Genomic DNA, 22,037 nt, shown 5'->3' on the forward strand with positions numbered 1-22,037 from the left:
AATAGATCAGCTGTCAAAGGAAAGAGAAACTCTAAAGGTTCCTCTTCCTGATGCATGGGATAAAACCAAACCTTCCCAAAAAGGTAGATCAGATTCAACCCAAAATCATACTATAGCTTAATGTCACTGGATACTTGACAAAAGTCATTCATTATGGTAGTCTCCATCTCTTATGCCAAAATTAGACTCAACTTGTGACTAATCTGATTCAATCTTTAATTTCAGGAAAACAGAATAAGTGCTCAGCAAATACTGCATTCTAATGCTGTCCACTCTTAGCCTACTCATGAAGAGAAGAAATGACAAAGCTCCCTTTCAGAGTTCACTTTCCCTTACTCAAGTAATCACTTCACTAACTGCTCTTATTTTTCACTGCATAACATTAATGGAATCACAAAGGAAACGTCATCTAATTTTAACCAACACAAAAGTTGGCTTTTGAGTTATCAAAGAGGCATTATTTTATATAATTTCCCCCAATGATGCCATTATACTTTAAGGTACATGATACTATTCACCAACTATAGGTATCAGCTCTTTCAAGGAAGTGAACACATCTCCCAATTCTTATCCTTAAAGCACATGAAGGGAATACTGTAGTCATCAGAATACTTAACAAATATTTCTGAGGTTGGTTTTAAAGGAATTTTAGATATCAGTAATGGAAACTCAAATGCTTATAGTTGAACCTTGAACAACACCGGGGGGTGGGGAGGGGTAAGGGGCACTGACCCCCACGCATCACACCGACAAAAATACACATATAACTTTTGACTCCCCCAAAACTTAACTACTAAAAGCTTATTGTTGACCAATAACAAATAGTCAATTAACACATATTTTGCATGTTACATGTATTATATATTGTATTCTTACAATAAAGAAAATAAAGTTAAGACATTCTTAAGAAAAAAAATGAATTTATGTATTTATTGAAAAAAATCTGCATATAAGTAGATCCACACAGTTCAAACCCATGTTGCTCAAGGGTCAACTGTAATTCTTTTGGAATGTTAAATACACCAAGAATCTTAAGCAAATTTTGATATGTTCACTAGATGTAATATATAATGAAAACTAATTTATGATGTAATATTAAATGTAAAATATCTGAATAAAAATTATATATAAAATGTTATTATAAAATATACAAAATGTATTTTATGTAAGTATATCTATTTATTATATAAATCATATGTATCAAGTATATATTATAAATCCATAACTTTATATATTTATATACATGTTATTTTATATATTTAAACATATATAAACTATTTTAAATTTTTATATATAAAATAAAAGTATATTTTAAAATTATATCGAAAATATCAGGTTAAAAATTATAAGTGAAATGTAATTACAATTTTTTAAAAAATCTATGCAATGTGGAAAAGTCTAGAAGGAAATGCACAGAACAGTATTTGTGTTTAGGTGATGAGACCATGGGTGATATTTTTCTCCATATGCTAAATCTTACTTAACAGGTATGCACTACTTCTATAAAACTATTTTTTAAAAAGAAAGGAAATAAATAGGAAGGAGCACTGCTTAGAGGTAAGAAAATGGAATAATTAGAGCAGTTAGTTATCATTTAGTAAATGCTATACTTAAACTTTACCTTCTCAAGGAACTCTTAAGTGGTCATAAATGATGTTATAGAATATTTGTGCTAGAGGGACATGCTGCCTAATTCTGTCATTTGACAGGTTCAGAAAAAAAACAACCTGTAGTTGTATGATGCTTTACAGTTTACAAAGTGCTCAACATATCACATCACCTGTCCCTCAATCCTGTGAGATAGGTTCATGTGCCTGGTTTACAGATCAGGAAACTGAGGGTTGGAGAAAGAACATCTGCCATTTATCAATGCTTACTATGCTGGGTTAAGCACAACAAATCTGGCGAAAATTATCACCATGTTACAGATGGGAAACTGAAGGGCAGAGGTTAACTGCTATCTTACAGCTGAGAACACTGCTCTGACACTCATTGAAAACAGGAGTCTTGAGTTACAATCAACTTCCCAGAGTCCTTAGTGGAAGCGTTGGGCCTATGCCCCCGTCCTCTGCCCTCTCTACCACACTGGTCTCCTTTTCAGAGTTACTTAGCTTGCCAGCCACTGTGAAGGTCCAGAGGAAAGGTGTAAGGCCCAGGAATACCCCAAAACTAAGGTCGGCGAACCGCCTGCGCCTCAGGAGGAAAGCAAGGCAGTGAGTGGCTACAGAATAAGGGTTGGAGGGGGGTTAAGGGGTAGCCAAGGGGAAACCACCTCTACCGTAGGAGCAGGGATAGCAACAACAATCACCATTTCTGCCCTTCCACTCGCGTAACTCGGCACAATTTCCAGAGTGCCTGTGGGTTCATCTAAACTTTAGATTCTAAAGGGTCCCCACACCCCGTGGGCTGGGCAGGGATTGTCCCACTTGGCCGGAGAAGCTGGAAGACACGCGATAGCGGGCCGGGCAGGCCTAAGAGTGACGAGCGAGGGGGCAGAGACACCCGGGGGGACCGGGCACACGGACAGAGCCTAGGGGGCCTCGGGCCGGCGCAGAGCGGAGGAGCCCCAGACCGCGGCGGGGCAAAGGCCGAAGAGGCCGCGAGCTGGCTGCCCGCCGGGACTTGGAGAGCTTCGAGGTCGGCCCAGGAGCCTCGCTACTCACGTTGGACCAGCCGGTCTCCAGTGAAGGTGGAGGAGCAGCTGGTGACAAGCGCACAGGGGACACCCGCAGCCATAGCTGCACTCGGGAGCCCGGTGTGTCCAGCAGCCGCTTCCGCCTTGGGCTGCACCACGGCCGCCGGTGCGTGGGGGGGACGCGACTGGGAGGACGCGTTCTCGGACTGGCCCGGCGGCCCTGACTCCGCCCTCTCCCCCTCTTCCGCTCCCGGCGTGGGACAGGCCGGGCCGAGCGTGCTGTTGCCAAGGGAACGAGCTCCCTCCACCAATGTTTCCGGGCTCTCCAGCCCTCCCCGGCCCTAGCCATGGCTCAGGAGACTGAAAACCAGGACCCCATCGGAACCATCTTAATCCAGGTGGGAACTGGGCCCCTCCGGGCCCGGCCCGGCCCAGCTAACACACTGCCCAGCGAGCCCGGCGGCGCAGATCCACTCGCACCCACCCACTGGGAGCGCTGCCCCCAGATTGCCCCCGGAGAGCTCCCAAACTCGCCAACCCAGACCTCGCTTATAAGCCTAGTTCACCTCTGGGTGTCTCTGGTAAAAACTCCCAGACCGCGCACCTCACCGGGAACCTTTACTTCGGTGAAAGCCACCTCACCCTGAGGCACCATTTTAAAATGTATTGTTCTGAGAAATTTGAATCCATGATGTAGGGGGTTGGGGACAATACAAATCAAACACATTTCAGGAGTAATAAGAAATTTGGGGGAGAAGTTGAAATATGTGAACTGCTTTTCTTAAGCACCCAAATTTGGGGGATCTAAAAGGCCCTTGCTAATAAGTCCTGGGGATGTAATGAATATAACCTGGTAACTATAGTAAATAACATTGTATTGTAATATTTGAAAGTTACTAAGAGAGTAAATCTTAAAAGTTCTCATCACAAGAAAAAAATTATAACTGCTGATGAATGTGACCAATTGTGATCATTTTACAATATATACAAATATCAAATCTTTATGGTGTAAACCTGAAACTAATATAATGTTATATGTCAATTATATCTTAATAAAATAAAAGTCCCTTGCTTGGGGATGCACACATAGAAAAATATATTTAAAATAACAGCAAATCAAGTTAAAGTTTTTAATATAAAATGTGACAAGTTTAAAAACTCAGGGGAATAATTATTTCTGAAGGGGTAAATATCAAGAAAGTCTTAACTTCTCCAAGTATAACTCAGTTTGTGATACCCTCAGATTTTCCTGAACAGGTAAAAGAACATTTACACATTATAGTTTTAAAATGTTTTCCACATATATCATCACTTTTAACTCTTATATTTAGTTCCATTTGACTAACTTTAGTAACTTTCCTAAGGTCACTATTAGGACTCTCATTCAGATCTGCAATGGGTCTAATTTTTCTTCCTGCCAGGATTTTTATCTCTTAGCTCCTATCTAGGAAAGACCTCTGTAAACTCACCTTTCCAAAATACAAACCCCTAAACTTAACAGTTTCATAGACTTCTCCATTATGAATCATACCCAAATCTTCTTACTGCACCTCTTATTACCCTTTTATTCACCATCACCTAGAATGAGTTTAGCCAAACTGCAAAGTCAGTGGGAATAGTCTCCACAAGACTGCCCTCACTTCTACATGAGCCTCAAGTTCACGAGTCCCCAGAACTACCCTCACTTCAGACCAGCTGTCTATAATTTGGGAGGCCTGACCACCCTCTCATTGGCTAATTTCCTAGAATAATCCACAGGTGCTATGTTTACAATTACAGCGTTATTATAGGGTAAAGATACAACTAAAAATCAGCCAAGGGAAGAGATGCATAAGGCAGCGTCCAAGAGGGGTCCCAACAGAGTGTCCAGTCATCCTCTCTCTATGGAATCGGACAGCATTACCTCCTCCCAGCCACAGTGTATGCCAATGTGCAGAGTATTGTCAACTAGGGAAGCTTACCGGAGACTTTGGTATCTAGAGTTTTTATTGGGGCTCAGTCTCACACTGTCCTACATGACTGACCTTTCCTCTCCAGCCCTTCCCAGAGATCAGACTAATGCTTTTAGTCTTCAGTTCCTGACGTTTGGAACTGATCCAGTGTGGTTCAAAGCCCCATCATAAACCCCACTGTTAGACTGTCGGGTGGCCAAAGCCTCCAAAGCAAAGACATTCCTTTCAAGCAGGAAACATTATGGGCCTACAGATCACCTCCCACTGTCTAAGGGAAAAGCCAGACTTCTCTTTAGGTGAGGTGAATTATTCACTACACATACCCCCTTCCAAATCCAGAGCCCATTTTCACAGACTCCAGACAATCAGAACACTAATGGAGACTCTTACTTAGAAAAAGCCAGTTCTTCCCAACAGTATACTTCATTTGACTACAGGAGCCATTAAGTTTCTCTATAGTTCCCCCTACTTCTCCAGACCTGAGACAACTCTAAAAAAGGAGACCAGAATCCAGGAAGAATTCTCATGCCCGTAGTGGTTTGGAAGAGTGTGGGATAAGATACTGACTGAAAAGCAGAAGTCTTTCCATTTCGGAGTGAGATCTAGAGGTAGCTGTTTGGTCAGTCCAGGATACAACATTATAGTTTCTGTGTCCGTTGTCATCAAATTGTAAAATGAAACAAGAGTTAAAAACAGTCATATCCATGCTGATCAGCACCTCCATCTGCGTAAAGGGGTTGTTCTGGACACACTGTGTAGAGGCTCTGTAGAGAAACAGGGCCTACATTTTAACCTGATTGCTGAGGCTGATCTCTAGACACACACAATGTAAAATTCTCCCCGGTGATGTATAGCATACGTATAATGAGGAAAATGTGGAAGCCCTTTTCTGTTTTCCCACGGAGTCCTGAGTGTTTGTGAGCATACAGCACCGCTCTCAGACATGCCACATGGATTTCATTTCTCCCTGGGGCTGTGTTTTCTTTCCTTCAAACAGACTGCCAATAAACAGTGCTGGAAAGAACACTTGGTTGGGAGGCAGAATCCTAAGGTATGATATAGGCATGACATTCTTCCAGGTGGGCAACTTTGGGCTAGTCACTTCACTTCTCTGGGTCTCAGTTTTCTCTCCTATACAATACATAGTTTAGATTAGATACACCTCTAAATAAATTGACTCAATTTCCCCAAAGCTACATAATTTCTTTTCATTGTAAAATCCACTTCCTTCCTTTACAATTAGTCAATCAAATCACACACACACACACGCCCACACATACATATAGGGTTGGGCAAAAGTAGGTTTACAGTTGTGAGTACACAAAACAGTTTATTCTTGTATTATTTATTCTTGTATTATTATTAACTTACTTTTGCCCACTTCTGTATGTAATATATGTATATATTATGTATTATATGATATATACATATATACATATTATATATGGTATATATGCCAGAAAAACAGTTACTTCAGATCTCCACTTGCTTCACCCTGATGTGGTATAGTTGGTCTGTGTCTCAATCAGATACATTAAGCAACTCTTTGGACCAGTGGTTCTTAAAGTGTGGTTCCAGGACCAGCATTAACAGCACCAGCTGGGAACTTGTGAGAAATGCATACTTTCAGAACCCTTTCCAGATCTACTAAATCAGAAGCACTGGGGGTGGAGCCTGGTGATCTGTTTTGTTTGTTTGCTTTTTGTTAATCCTCACCCAAGGATATTTTTTCCATTGATTTTTTTTTTTTAGAGAGAGTGGAATGGAAGGAAGGAGGGGGACAGAAAGTGTGAGAGAGAAACATTGCCTCCCACATGCACTCCAAACAGGGGCGGGGGAGGAGCCTGCAACCCAGGTACTGCCCTTGACTGGGGAATCAAACCAGTGCTCTAGCCATTGAGCACACCAGCCAGGGCATGATCTGTGTTTTACAAGCCTTTCAGACAACTCTGATACATGCTCAAGGTTGAGAGCTACTATTTAGATCATATTGCAAACATAAACTCTAATACTATTTTCAAGAAAAATCACAATAATCAAAGCTAACATAGTATTTACCAGGTATATCATGCATGGTGCTAAGTGCTATATAAATTTTAACTCATTTAACCTGTACAACAAGACTACCAGATAATTATTATGATTATTTCACATTATAGAAAAGAAACTGACCAAAGATGAGTACTGTGAGTTGACCCATATACATGGAAAATGCAAGCAATCTTCTCAAGCCTTTTCAATCCAACCCTGGCATAAAAAGAGAGTCTTCCTTTGGCCCTTTTTGCTCCTCTAGATACTTAAACCCTGCCCTTTTTACTGAATTTTCACCAACCTCTAGCTTTATATATTTAAAACATACATTTGCATATTGGTAGATATTCTACATGCACTGGTTAATGGTTAGGCTTCTCTGTGAATGGAGCTGTACTAACATTGACTACTAGAGGCCCAGTGCATGAATTCTTGCACCAATGGGTTCCCTCAGCCTGGCCTGCAGGATCAGGCTAAAACCAGCTCTCCACATCCCCCTCAGGGGTTCCCGGATTGCAAGACAGTGCAGGCCAGGCCGAAGGACCCCACCAGTGCACGATCAGGGCCAGGGAGGGACGCAGAGGTTGGCCAACTGGGGAGAGACCGCGGGAGGGCTCCAGGGCATATTTAGCCAGTTTTGCTCAGTCCCGATTGGCCTGACCCCAGCAGCAAGCTAACCTATCAGTCGGAGCATCTGCCTCCTGGTGGCCAGTGCATGTCACAGTGAGCGGTTGAACAGTCTTAGCATGTCATTAGCATATTATACTTTGATTGGTTGAACGATGACTGGACGACTGGACACTTAGCATATTAGGCTTTTATTATACTAGTATACTAGAGGCCTGATGCACGAAATTTGTACAAGAGTAGGCCTTCCTTCCCCCTGCTGCTGGCACTGGCACCCGGGACCCGGGCTTTGCTCCAGCCCCAGCTTTGTCCAGAAGGACGTCTGGAATAACATCCAGTCTAATTAGCATATTAGCCTTTTATTATTATAGACTAGAGGCCCAGTACACAACATTCGTGCACTGGGGGAGAGGATCCCTCAGCCTGGTCTGCGCCCTCTCGCAGTCTGGGACCCCTCGGGGATCAGGCCTAAGCCAGCAGTCAGACATCCCTCTCTGGGACCCCTCACTCCTTACTGCCCGCCTGCAGCAGAGGCAGGAGAGGCTCCACTGCTGCGCTCGCCAGCCATGAGCCCGGCTTCTGACTGAGCGGCACTCCCCCTATGGGAGTGCACTGACCACCAGGGGGCAGCTCCTGCACTGAGCATCTGCCCGCTGGTGGTCAATGTGCATCATAGCGACCGATCATTCTGCCATTTGGTCGATTTGCATATTAGTCTTTTATTATATAGGAGGATTATTTAGTCTGGATTCAGACTGCCTGGATTTGAACAGTTCCACCAGTTAGCCAGCTGTGTTACCTTGCACAGGTTACTTAACCACTTTAAACCTCACATTCCCTTAAATATACAATGAAGATAATATGAACTCCCTCTTAGGAGCCTTGGAGGATTAAAATATAGAATAACATAAAGTACAACACTCAATAGATGGCAGTTATGATTAGGTCTCTTACCATTTAATATTACTTAGCTTTGCGTACATTTCTGTGTCTTTTTAAGATTAGCTTGTTCTCTAAATTGCTGGAAAAAGAAGAAAAGTTAATTTTAGCTTGTCTTTTTAACTAGGAATACTTCATTCTTAATGAGAACTTTAAGGGTATTGCAATTTGGCAAACAAGGTATGCCTTATTTCCCTGTTACAACTGATTTTTGGGGTATCCCATTTTACCTAATACAGAATGGTCCATCAATCATGGATGACTGGATACAAATCTACTCATTAATTCAGTCTCCAATAATTTATGTTCTGTTCAAAAGTGAATGTGCCGGGGTTCTTGTTCCAGCATCTAGAAGGGTTCAGCAATCTGGAGAAGGGCTGTGTGTAACTTAATAAAGAGTCCAGAGACGAAGCATAATTTTGAAAGGCATTATAGGAAGTCAGAGGAGCCTAGCTTAAGGAAGGAAGATCTCCTCATCTCAGGAACCCATGCTTTTTATTAACACAAATTGTCCGGAGGCGAGGCAGAGATATACACATCAAAGGGTCAGGTTTCATTTACAGAGTCCATTGTCAGATTATCAGGTTTTGGAGAAACTGCCTTAGGCTGTTCAGGTGTTTGGCCAGTAGGAGGCAATAATATGTAGATTAAGATGCCCTGAGCTGTCTGGCAGCAAGCAATCAATTTAATGCATTCTTTTCAGGTTTGGGGAAATGTCATTGCCACTCCAGATGATTCAGCCCTTGCTGACATGCTGGAATTGGTTCCGGGCAGAATGGAGCTGGACTAACATTGATTATTATTTAGAAAACATAATAATTGGCACAAATTTATAGTAAAAGTAATATTTTGATAAAATATCTAAAATACTTAAGAGAAGATCTTTAAATACAATTAATCAGTGCCCTAATTATAAACTCCATGCGACTTATTATGTGAGCATGTGCTTAGATGTTTAGATTTTCCAGAACAGTCCTGATCGTGAATATTCCATCCCATTGTCAGATCATATATTAATGTCCATGTTTTCCTTTTCAGTTCAGAAAATATGATTATTATTTCCACATAGAGTTCTAGAAAGCATTTTGTTAACTAAATTCTTTCACTTCAAAATGCTTATTTTAACTAAATTTTTTCACTTTTGAGTCTAAATGCAGGCTGTTTACAATTTTAGCTGAATCTTTCCTCAACTAATCAGAATAGTGAGGTTTTTATCACAGCCATAATAATCATCATTACAATTAAAATGGTAGCCAACATTTATTGAGAGTCAGACACTGTACTGAGAGCTTTAGATTTTCTCAAGTCCTAACAACAACTCTGTTAGGAAGGTGTTATTTTTATCCCAATCTACAGTAGAAGAAACTAATGTACAATGAGATAAAGCAACTTGCCCAAGCGATAAATCTTAAGCAGGTGATGGCACGTTTGTGAAACCATCTTGAAAAAGTGTGGTGGTAACTCCGGGATGCTTCCTAGATGCTTGCTTTCATTAGTAACTCTTAGAAGCTCTCTTTGTATGCTTTATTAACAATAATGTGGTACCTTTTAAATACCTTTATAAATGCTTGCTTGGCCCAAATATTAAACATATGTTTGCGCAACAAGGATTACCTAGTCTTGCTATCTAAATTATCTTTTCAGTTAGTTTTGGAAATTGTATTTCTTTTTCTTTTCTTTTTTAACATTTTTATTGATTTCAGAGAGGAAGGGAGAGGGAGAGAGAGAGAGAAACATCAATGATGAGAGAGAATCATTGTTGGGCTGCCTCCTGCACGCCCCCTATTGGGGATCAAGCCCACAAACCAGGCATGTGCCCTAACTGGGAATCGAACCATGATCTTCTGGTTAATAGGTCAATGCTCAACCACTGAGCCACACCGGCCAGACTGGAAATCGTATCTCCAAAATGCAACAGTTGTGTGTTAACACCAACCTTGGAAACATTGGAGTTAATTGACCTTGATATTATCTCTGTCTTTCTTACCAACCCTGCTGTCTGGTTTGTCAGAAGCGTACAACATAAATGTGATGAGAATGACTCCGCCTAACTCTATCTTTAGCAGAGATGAGTAAAATGGTAATTATGAGATAGATTGCTTTTGACAATGTGGAGTCTGGTTGCACGGCTCTTTTAAATTCTAGAGCAAATCGTTACTGCATTAAATATTTCAAGGCCTTCTTATTAAGCAGCCCTATCCCCAAACTGTCAAAATAATAATTTCCTCCAAGTAGATTTCAAAATGTATGGGAAGATGGGAGCTATCTATAATACTATCAATGATAAAAATATGTATTAAAATAAATAAATAAATAAATAAATAAATAAATAAATAAAATGTATGGAAAGCAATGGGTCTGATGATCACAGAGATGATGGGTGACATGTAAAATTTCAATAAGGTAGATTGGATCGATTTGAACCCGAGTGTGGTGAAAGATTTTCTACAGTACTTGTCTCTAAAGCAATCATACAGATGTGCGGTCATTAAGCGGGGAGAAGAAACTATCCGGCAAGAAAGGTAAAGTGAAAGCTCTTGAGGAAGATTAAGAGAGCAGTTCAACTCAGTGAACATTTACTAGGTGCCAGTTACGTGCCAGGAGTTTCACTAGGTTTCACAGGAGAGAAGGAGCATTTGTTCAGTCTCTCCTATGCGGCTGGCCCTACACAAAGCACTTGACACACTTGAACTCATTTTATCCTTACACTATTCTGAGAGGTAGTTATTTACCTCCGTTTTATAGATGAGAACACTAAGGCTCTAAAACGCTAGGTGAATTTGCCAAGCTCGGTTTAGTAAAGGAAGAAGTAGATTCTAGTTTACATCTATCTGTTTCCAAAGCCCATATTCACTCATTGTCACACACATTGCTTCCTTTTCACTCAGCAATTCCGTGAAGTAGAAGCATTCTTTTTTTTTTCTTGGTGAAGAAGCTAGAGAATATGTGGGTGATGTACATGGACATCATGTGACCAGTGAGAGAACAAGGAATTACGTTCCTCTGCCTTTTACTGATTCTTACGATGTACCAGACCTATACATATCTCACAACTCTATGAAGAGAGTATTGTCCACACAAGGCAGATGAAGAAGTCAGACCTTTGGTTTCCTGCTAGTAATCCAGGACAGTTTTCACTCTCTCCAGCACTTGCCAGGCACAATTACAGAATGACACATGAAGGCACACATATGAGAGCTACAAGAAGGAAATTCAGGCGCTCAGAGGGGTCTGAAAGTGAGGTTTGCCCTTGAACCACTTCTTGGTACTGTCCAAATGCCTTTAGGCAATAGGTGGCAGATCAGCTTGCAGCAGTAATTTGGACGAAACAAGTGCAAGAAGTACATCTTCATCCTCAGAGCCTCCGAGCAAGCAGTAGGTGTGTTTGTATTCAATCTGTGAGCCCTGAAGGCTGTACATGACAGTTTGTGCAGAGTACCGAGTGACCAGATGTGCCTGCCAGACTGTGATGCCCGTCAGTGAAAAGATGCAAATTCTGATCTTTTGAATACTTGGCTCAGTGGGAATATTCTAAGAGTAATCGATGACATAGGCTGGATCAATGAGTAAGTCCAGGTAGATGAACAGAGAAAGGTAACTGTTTCAAAATGCCTTTAGCAACCCAGTCTGCAGATTGTTATTGGTGGGACTATCGGTGAGACAGGTGTTGGGTTCATACATTTGCATAGCAAAATGTTTTTCTTGTGGCAGCAGCCCATATAATAATTGGTGCCATCTGTATTTATCTGTTGAAGTTTGATTTCTAATATGAATTCAGAGAATCTGGTGCTAATTTCACAATGCCCATTTTATTCTGAGGGTGCGTGACATTGGAGAGAGAGTCATCATTTCAAAGGAAAATAAAAATTGAAGGAAAATGTTAAAGTGGTAACAGATGTAGCTTTTGCCTCATGGATCATTTTCATTTCTGACCACATAAAACAAAGTCAAGGCCACACACCTGTCCTACAGAACTGGTTCTTCAGAACAGTTAGTGGGAAGACCCAGCTAGACAGGAAAGCCAACAGGCCCTGTCAACATATTTGCAATTCCCTTTTGAAAGACACAGCTCTCCCTAGAACTGGGGATCAAACCCACAACCCAGGTATGTTCCCTGACTGGGAATCAAACCAGCAACCTTTCAGTGCACAAGATGATGCTCAACCAACTGAGCCACAAAATGTTCTCTTTTCTTACCTTTTAACCATTAGTAGAAATCGGAGTTTGGCATAAACTTCTTATGGTCCCTGATTCAACTGCTTTACCATCTGAAAAAGCAGAAACCATTTGTGTTGCAGATTTAGTTTGGATTTGTTTCTAAGGGGGAAAGGAAAAACAGACAATTGTCTAAAAACTTAGTTTTTCAAAATCTAAGACAATAATGGAACATTCTAACAAAAACTGTCTTAAAACCATAAGACAGTCCTTTTCAATGAACACTGTAAAATCAACCTTACTGTCTCTAGCAAATACAGCATAAATTGCAAACTTTTAAAATAAATGTTCTAGATGGACTATGTATGTATACTTTTACTATTTCATGTTTTTACACCTACAGGTCCATGATGACCTTCAGCAATTACAGGAGAAATTAGCCGACTTCCCATCTGAAGAAGGAGAGACTCTAGACATTCAGAATCTTCAAACAGCAATCAAAAGGACTGAAATGGGGTTAAGAGTAAGTAGAACTTTCAATATTAAATAAAATACCAGAGGAAACAAAGATGCCTCAAGAAAAGAATTGTGGTTCTCACAGGACTCTGTGAGATCCTGTAACAGAGAGGGATTTAGGGTGATCATCAGCTTGTTCTCATCCCTTTTTTAAATGGTAATGATGATTAACTGATTGACTCACATCCTGTCACATCCCACAAAGAATTTAAGGTATTGATAATGTCAGATTATGCAATGATAACTTCTCAAATGTGGTTTGAGAAAAAGAATTTTAAAAATGACCACTATTAGTCCAACAATATGTCTGACCAAAAGGGAGTCATGCCAAGACATCATAGAGAGTTTCTATCAGATTCACTCGAGAAATAAGAGTTGACTTTCCCTAATAGCTTAAGTATTTTGAGAATAGTCATTTTTTAAAATATAGTAACCTAATGGGTAAAACCAAAGAAATATACCAATTTTGAAACAGAAATCAAGTAAATCAGGACTTCATAATTATAGACCAGTGATCTTCAATCTTTTTCATCTCATAACCCACACATAAACTAATTACTAAATTTCTGCAGCACGCCAAAAATATATTTTTTGCTGATCTGACACAAAAAGGTACCATTTTTATTCATTCACACAGAATGACTATTGTTGTGTTGACTGTTGTCATTGTTTAATTTGACAAGCTCAGGGAAAAGAGGTCAGTGCCCCTGACGAAATCGTCAGATAGTGCATGTTTTAAAAGTTATTGCCGCGCACAAGCTGAAAATCACTGTTTTAGACAGATCTTAGGGCGGGGAGAATCCAATCTTCAGACAAGAATAATATGCAATTGCCAAACAAGGATGTATCGCCAAGGGAAACAAAAACACTAACTTAAAAACTATCTGCATCCCCACAGTCACTGCAGTATTATTTACAATAGCCAAGGCATGATAACAACCTAACTGTTCATCGATAAAGAGAAATATATATATACATACACACAATGGAATATTACTCAGTCATAAAAAAAGAAATCTTTCCATTTGAGACAACTTGGATAGACATCAAGGACATTATGCTAAGTGAAATAAGCCGGACCCCCCCCCCCCAAAAAAAAACCCTAATACTGTATAATCTTACTTATATGTGGAATCTAACACTTCACCCCACCCCCCAAGAACATCTGATACAGAAAACAGATTGCTGGTTGCTGGAAGTGAGGGTGGGTGAAATGGGGAAAGGTGGTCAAATTCCAGTTATAAAAAAAAAATAAGTTCTGGGGATTTAATGTTCAACAGGATGACTATCGTTAAAAATACTGTACTGTATATTTGAAACTTACTAAGAGATTACATCTTAAAAGATCTTAAAAGAAAAATATTTGTAACCAGACTTATTGTGGGGATCATTTCACAATACATACAATTACCGAATCATTATGTTATACACCGGAAATGAATATAATGTTATATTTCAATTTCTTTAAAACTAATAACAAAATAAAGTACAGCCAGGATGTAGGAGTCCATGGATCCAAACAAGGACCATCTCCATCTTCCAGCTCTCTGTCAGTACCCTTGCTCTTGCCTCAGACTTTCATGCTACCATATTCTGAGCTTCATCTGTCAGCTCCTGAGACTGTGAGACGTGTGCTTGATTGTGTAGCCTCAGCAGACTAGCACACATTGTCCTATTTGCCTGATGGTGAGAGGGCTGGACTCAGCTGGAGTCTTTGGGTTGGCCATTTTCAATGTTACCTGAAGGCCAAATTCTTTCCTCGGTGCTTGCTTGACATCCTGAAAGAAAAAGACATTACTCCATATCTGCATTGCCTAGTAAATTTACCTGGCTAAGCAATTTACTGACTATTGTGCATAGTTTCACTTGTGAAGAGTGCTACAGGTCACTCAAGCTTTGAGTCTCAATGCTTTTTGGGATAAAGTAATTTGGCCTTGAGGTGCCTAATTATACCTTAGGCATGTAATAAACACATAGCATGTTGTGTCTTTTGGCTTAATTACACAATTCAGAGTGTTAACCTAATGAAATGAAGTAAATTAACTGAGTATCTTAAGTCCACTATAATGACCTAAACTTTTAACTTTTCTGTAACAGATTCACATTGAGAAGTATTTAAATGTTGTAAACCATCAAGTGTTAACGACTCCCATTAGTGAGAATAAGTTATTTTCTCCCCACACTTCCGAATGGTAAGTAAAATAGACATTTATGGATCCAAATAAGTACAAAAACGTAACTTTTCTCACTCAGATGAAATGACTGTAAAGACAAAATTTTATTTGGCTTTTTTGATATCCTAATTTCAGTAGAAGTTTTGCACAAAAAGTCAATGGAAAAGATTATGTTTTGCAAGTATTGTATAAAGGATGCTTATTATATGAAAAAAGTTAATGGCACAATTTGGACTTGAATACAGTTTATTCTTGGTTACATTTATTGAGTTCTCATGCTTGACACCATATCAGTGATTTTAGGGTCATATTTTGGTGTAATTCCTTTTTATTTTTTTAGTAAAATGTGCCCAAAATTTAATTCCTGAAGGAAAATTTTTGTTTGTTTTTGTTAATCCTCTCCCAAGGATATTTTTCCCATTGATTTTTAGAGAGTGGAAAGGAGGAGGAGGGAGAGAGAGAAACATCAATGTGAGAGAGACACATCGATTGGTTGCCAGGCTGGAAAATGAACCTGCAACTCAGGTAGCACCCCTGACTGGGAATTGAACCCGAGACCCTTCGGTGTGTGGGCCGATGCTCTACCACTGAGCCACATGGGCTAGGGCTAAAGGAAATGTTTTAATGCAAATCAGTTTTTACGCTATTTGGATTGCATGGCTCTTTCTTTACAGTTTTTAGCGTATGTGCTTTATTGTAAAGATGATTTTGGTGTCCGGGGTAAAAAAATAAATAAAATAAAACTTGCTTGAAATATTCACTATGTAAATACATCCTAAGAGATGATTTATTAAAATTAGAATTGAGTTAAAGAGAAATGACCTTTCCTCACCTTGGGCCTCCTTATACATCTGCCTCCTCAATTTCTTTGTAAATTAAGGTTCTGTACTCAGCTTAAAACCTCTGTGGCCCATATTTGCATGGTAAATATATACAATAAGTCCAAGGTTAAGGTCTATAAGCTCTTAGAAACTGTGACTTTAGTAAAACATGTGCAATGAAACCAATATTACCATTGATATAAAGAAGAGTTGAGTTCCTACAGCATATTTCTGGTCACAAAAAAAAATCACCAAACTTCTAAATAAAGACCCAAACACTTCTAGTACTGAACACAGAAATAAATGTGAGCTATACACATATTTAAGGATGATTAATGAAAACAAGTAAGGTGATTATTGTATTTGTTCATTCCAGTTCAAGGGTGCAGGGCCAGAGTCTATCTGGGCAACTCAGGGCTCCAGGCAGGACCCACCCCAGACAGGACATCCTTCCTTCACAGGGCCATTCACACTCACACTCACTTAGATGGGGGCATTTTAGAAACGCCAGTTCACTTAACCTGCACATGTTTAGAACGTTGGAGGAGACTGAGGCCCTGAAAAAACCCCATACAGACATGGGAGAACGTGCAACTTCCACACAGACAGTCCTGGCTGGGAATCAATTTTTTCTTCTTCTTATCAACATTATAATGAAATAATGTGGAACAAAGTGACATTATTCTAGGACCTGCTGTATCAAGTAAGTGAATAATATCAGACAGCGGTCAAGTGTCAGAAAAGGTGCACAAAGAACTTTGGATATCTATAGACATAGTCAAGTCCCAGACTCAGAAGAACCCTGGGTTACACTGCACCTGACTCCCTTTCCGCCATGTAAAGATAGTGCCACAGGCATTCATCATCCTTGGGTAGAGGCAACCCTTCCCTAGTCTGTCTAATATTTAGTCATTTATATCTTTGATTTTTTAAATTTGGGAATAAAAATATGACCTGCAAGTAGGTTAATATACATAATCTTTAAAACAAGGAAACTGTATGGAAAATAATAAAAGGGATTCTTGGGTAAGAGAATATTGGAGGTTACTTTACAAATTTATATAGACGCTTAGTTCAAAAAAATCAAGAGTACCCAACAGGCAAAGTGGAAGTCCTGTTTAGAAACAGCCAGGAGATCTCGAGAGGTGAAGGAAGTATGTGGCCAAAGGATGAGGCAAGTAAGAAAGCCGCCAAATGGAGGAGCTGGGGAAAGAAAACAGGAGAGTTTTCCCCAACTCTAATGAAAGCTCTCCTTCCCCGAGCTTTCCCTTTGGCTCTCATGTTGGCAAAGAACAGAGAGCCTGGCTATAGATTTGAGGTAACAGCTAAAAAGAATCAACTAGGGAGCAATTGCAGCAAACAGATTCTGGTGAGACCTTTTCTTTTTTTTTTTTTTCCACTTAAGTTCTTTTTTTATTTTTTATTTATTTTTTAATAAATCTTTATTGTTCAGATTATTACGGTTGTTCCTCTTTTTTTCCCCCATAGCTCCCCTCCACCCGGTTCCCACCCCACCCCATGCCCTTACCGCCCCCCATTGTCCTCATCCATAGGTGTAAGATTTTTGTCCAATCTCTTCCTCCACACCCCCCCAAGAACTGTCAGTCTACTCCCTTTCTATGCCCCTGATTCTATTATATTTACCAGTTTATTCTGTTCTTCAGATTTTTTATTCACTTGATTTTTAGATTCACTTGTTGATAGATATGTATTTGTTGTCACTTTGTTGTTCATAATTTTTATCTTTACCTTTTTCTTCCTCTTCTTAGAGAATACCCTTCAGCATTTCAAATTATACTGGTTTGGTGGTGATGAACTCCTTTAGTTTTTTTCTTGTCTGTGAAGTTCTTTATCTGACCTTTAATTCTGAATGATAGCTTTGCTGGGTAGAGTAATCTTGGATGTAGGTTCTTGCTATTCATCACTTTGTATATTTCACCACTTTGTATATTTCATCACTTTGTATATTTCATCACTTTCTGGCCTGCATAGTTTCTGTTGAGAAATCAGATGACAGTCGTATGGGTACCCCCTTGTAGGTAACTAACTGTTTTTCTCTTGCTGCTTTTAAGATTCTCTCTTTCTCTTTTGCCCTTGGCATTTTAATTATGATGTGTCTTAGTGTGGTCCTCTTTAGATTCCTCTTGTTTGGGGTTCTCTGCACTTCCTGGACTTGTAAGTCTATTTCTTTCACCAGGTAGGGGAAGTTTTCTGTCATTATTTCTTCAAATAGGTTTTTAATATCCTGCTCTCTCTCTTCTTCTGGCACCCCTATAATTCGGATGTTGGTATGCTTGAAGTTGTCCCAGAGGCTCCTTACACTATCTTCATATTTTTGGATTCTTTTTTCTTTTTGCTTTTCCGGTTGGGTGTTTTTTGCTTCTTCGTATTTCAAATATTTGACTTGATTCTTGCGATCCTCTAGTCTGCTGTTGGATCTCTGTATATTATTCTTTATTTCAGTCAGTGTATGCTTAATTTCTGATTGGTCCTTTTTCATATCCTTGAGGGTCTCTAAATTTCTCAGAGGTTTCTAGAAGATTCTTGAGTAACCTTATAACTGTGGTTTTGAACTCTATATCCAGTATTTTTCTTTCATCCATTTCTTTCATTTGTGACATGTTTCTTTGTCTCCGCATTTTGGCTGCTTCCCTGTGTTTGTTTCTATGTACTGGGTAGCTGCTAAGTCTCCTTGAGTTGATAGAGTGGCCTTGTGTGGTAGGTGTCATAGGGCCCAGTGGCTCAGCCTCCCCAGTCACCTGAGGTGGACACTCTTGGTGCACCCCTTTGTGGGCTGTGTGCACAGTCTTATTATAGTTAACCCTTGATTGCTGTTGGTATCACTGGGAGGATTTGACCTCCAGGCCAATTGGCTGTGAGGACCAGCTGTGTCTACACTGGAAGATCTGTTGTGCAGGAGATATCCTTATGGGGCAGGACTTGCTTCAGTGGGGCTTTGGTGCTCACTGAGTCTGCCCCTTGAGTGTGTCTCTTATGGATGTGAAGAGTTGTAATCCGTTATGGACTCACTCTGACTACTGGGTACACTGGCTCTTGGATCTCCAAGGAGGTGCAAGGTCAGCCACTGTCTGGGGCCACCCTGCAGGAGCTACAGAGAGATCTGCAGATTCCTCCTCTTTGTATGGGGTTTGGAAGTGCCCAGACGAGGCCCAGCTGTGAAGCAAGGCCGCTGCTGCCGCCAGGTAGTGGGCCTTCTTTTGGAACCTCTGGGGCTCTCTGACCCAGCTGCCTTTTGTTTTAGGCAAAAGGACAGGCCATCCATATGCAAAAGCTGATGTGCACAGCTTGGGTGGGGTTGTACATTGGGTGGGGCAGGGTCTCTGGGAATCACCAGGGCAGAGAAAACAGCAATGGCTGCCCTGAACTTGAGAAGTCTCTGGTTCTCTGCGTCCTGTGCACCCTTGCAGGAACAATGCTCGCTGGGAGCACCTCTAAGAGTAAGCCGCCTTCATGTTCCTGTCCCGATGCCAGACAGTCCAGTTTCTCCCCGTATGTGTCTGGGTCCCCCAGAGTCTCACCCAGAACTGGAGTTCAGAGCAAGCGGGAGCTTGTATCTCCCTCCCGGTTTAAAGAACAGCACATCCAGGCGCCAGCACTTTCCGTGCCTCCGTACCTCTTACCAGTCTCAGTGTGCTTTCTTCACCTCTCTAGTTGTAGAATTTCCACTCAGCCAGCTTTCCCGCAGTTCTGGGTGGTAGTTGTTCTGCCATTTAGTTGTAATTTTGATGTGGTTGTGAGAGGCAGCAAGTATAGGTGATTACCTATGCCGCCATCTTGGTTTCCCTCGAGACCTTTTCTTATACAGTTCTTTCCCCTAGTCAGTGAGTGTCCTCGGCCTTTATTAGAAGGTCTCTGAAGGAGTTAAGGAAGACATTAATTGGGGCATGGAGCTGTCTCCCAGAAGTGGTCCATGGATCCTATCTTTCCTTTTTTAAAAAAATATATTTTTATTGCTCTCAGAGAGGAAGGGAGAGGGAGAGATAGAAACATCAATGATGAGAGAGAATCACTGAATTGGCTGCCTCGTGAATGCCCACACTGGGGATTGAGCCCATAAACCGGGCATGTACCTTGCCTGGGAATTGAACTATGACCTCCTGGTTCATAGGTCGAGGCTCAACCACTGAGCCATGCCAGTGGGCAGATCTTATCTTTCCTATTTAATATAGTAATGTATCAGTAGTCCTTCTATCAAGAAGATGGGACGCCTGGCAAGTTTGTATGAGCCCTACAAGTCTGGAAGAGGTGTCAGGAGCATCTCAGTCATAGCTATGCTTGTGTGGTGCTGATGTGGTATGAATTTGAAAATATGAGCCAAGGTCATAAACTGGAGCAAAGTTCAAAGTAGGTCTTCAAAGTAAACAGGCTTGAGGCAGGTCCTGGGAGTCCAAGCGTGAGGCACAGGGAGTGGCTCAGGGAGGAAGAGAAGCAGCAGTAGTAGATGGAAATGGAAAACAGGAGACCTAGGAAGCTGACATGCTCACAGGTAGACAGTTACACCTAGTCCTGTACTTACAGGGGTGCTCCAAGAGATGTCATGAATAGATTTGGCTTAGAGTCTGCTGGGAGACTATGCAAAGTAGGTTACAGGACTCAGAATTCCTGCAAGTTCCCAAACCTGGGAGGAGTAAGACTGGCCAATTCACTGCATGATTCACTGCATGTTTCTTCTGAGGTTCCATGACAAAGCCCTTAAAATACCCATGTGAAAAGGTGTATTTTAATTACCAGTGGCATTATTTACTGAGGCTCAACATTGATCATGAGATCAGAGGAGAGACTTAGCTTCATGCAAGTTTTAAGCTGTGACAGATGCCAGATCTGGCCTTTTATCCCACGTGACCATCAGTCAGAGAACTTGGGCATGCACACATAATATGTGTCTGTTGATTTATTTATAAATTACATACTTATCATATAGAGTGAATACATTATAAAATATATCAACATCAAAATTTTAATGATAAAGATGAAATAGTTGTTTTACTTTATTATCAGAACAATATTTCTTTCTCTTGCTAAAAAAGGTGACTAATTATAATGTCCTGGTTGTTTAACCTTGGTAATCATGATGACTTTATACTGACTGTAGCTAATAGCCCAAAATTTGCTCTACACTTCGGTGAGATTCAGCATTGATGCTGGTTAGATGTAAGTCCATATTTCAGTTACTCTTTCAAAAAATTTTTTTAAGATTTGGGGGGACTGACTTTTCATAAGTTCAATGGGGTTATCATTTTTACTTTCCAATGAAGCTGTGGAAAAGCTCGTGTTAAGAATAAAAGTGTCAGTTTTGCCACTTTCTTGTTTTTCACTGATGCTTGTTATCATTATCACTAAAAAATACAGTATTTTTTGTAAGAATCTTTTAAAAACATTGGTCTTTTTTTAGGCTTAGTTTAGTTAAAATGAAATAATATGACCCATGAATGTACTGCAGGAGTGAACCACACTCATGTGGTTCTTCAACTGTGGTTTGCAATCCTCTTTCACTGGCTCCCAGATGGGGCCCTGGAGTCTGCAATTTAACAAACACACTCATTATTCCTAACGTAGACAATGTGTGCCTGGGACAAGCATGACTCCCTAGAATCAATATTCTTTTGGCCACAGAGATGGCTTGCCTCTGTCTGATGAAGAGCCTGGTCCTGGAAATTCTGCTACCCTGATGCTATGAAGGGTTGGAGTAAGTCTCGTGCACTGGGATGGAGCCAGGAGTGGGACTTGGCAGTCAGGCTGGTAGGACTGTCAATATCTGCTCAAATTGGGAGTATCAGAGGCCAAAAGTTCAGGGCAGCAGCTCCTCCTGAGAGGAATGGCATATAATAAAGATGGTACATCTCTGTTGCTCCTTTGACAACAGAACACACAGTTCCTTTGAGTAAATGAGAATCAACATTGTCCAGATACTTGGGGCTTCATTCTGTCTATGGAAACCCAGGAAATCTGGAGAGTTCACTCCAAATGACTTCTATCCCTGGGTATATTTTTAACAATGATTTACAACAGACATAAAATAATTACCATCATCACTATCATCATCATCATGCATTTCATCACCATCAGTATTTTTATGACATTCGACAGTTTTGCAAAGGACTTTTTAAAAGCCTATGATGTAGATATTTACCCTCTCCTTTCAGAGATGTAAAACTGAGGCTCCCAT

General features: G+C 40.6%; 2 protein-coding genes across 3 annotated transcripts in view; one reads left to right on the forward strand and one right to left on the reverse strand.

The window, feature by feature from the left end:
• Positions 1–2,802, reverse strand: part of AAGAB (alpha and gamma adaptin binding protein) — a 47,560-nt gene extending 44,758 nt beyond the window's left edge. For both annotated transcript variants that reach the window (XM_023764589.1, XM_006101066.3), the window contains exon 1: positions 2,664–2,802. In XM_023764589.1, the coding sequence (XP_023620357.1) occupies positions 2,664–2,736 (73 nt within the window). In that variant the 5' untranslated portion in view covers positions 2,737–2,802. The remainder of the gene's footprint in view (positions 1–2,663) is intronic.
• Positions 2,803–2,912: 110 nt separating this feature from the next.
• The window catches only part of LOC102425481 (IQ domain-containing protein H), a 40,360-nt gene continuing 21,235 nt past the window's right edge, over positions 2,913–22,037 (forward strand). Inside the window, exons 1-3 of the mRNA XM_006101065.3 lie at positions 2,913–3,033; positions 12,743–12,862; positions 14,953–15,047. Coding sequence (XP_006101127.1) covers positions 2,983–3,033; positions 12,743–12,862; positions 14,953–15,047 — 266 coding nt within the window. The 5' untranslated portion in view covers positions 2,913–2,982. The remainder of the gene's footprint in view (positions 3,034–12,742; positions 12,863–14,952; positions 15,048–22,037) is intronic.

Source organism: Myotis lucifugus, unplaced genomic scaffold (assembly GCF_000147115.1).
Source record: "Myotis lucifugus unplaced genomic scaffold, Myoluc2.0 scaffold_338, whole genome shotgun sequence".
Lineage (NCBI taxonomy): Eukaryota > Metazoa > Chordata > Mammalia > Chiroptera > Vespertilionidae > Myotis > Myotis lucifugus.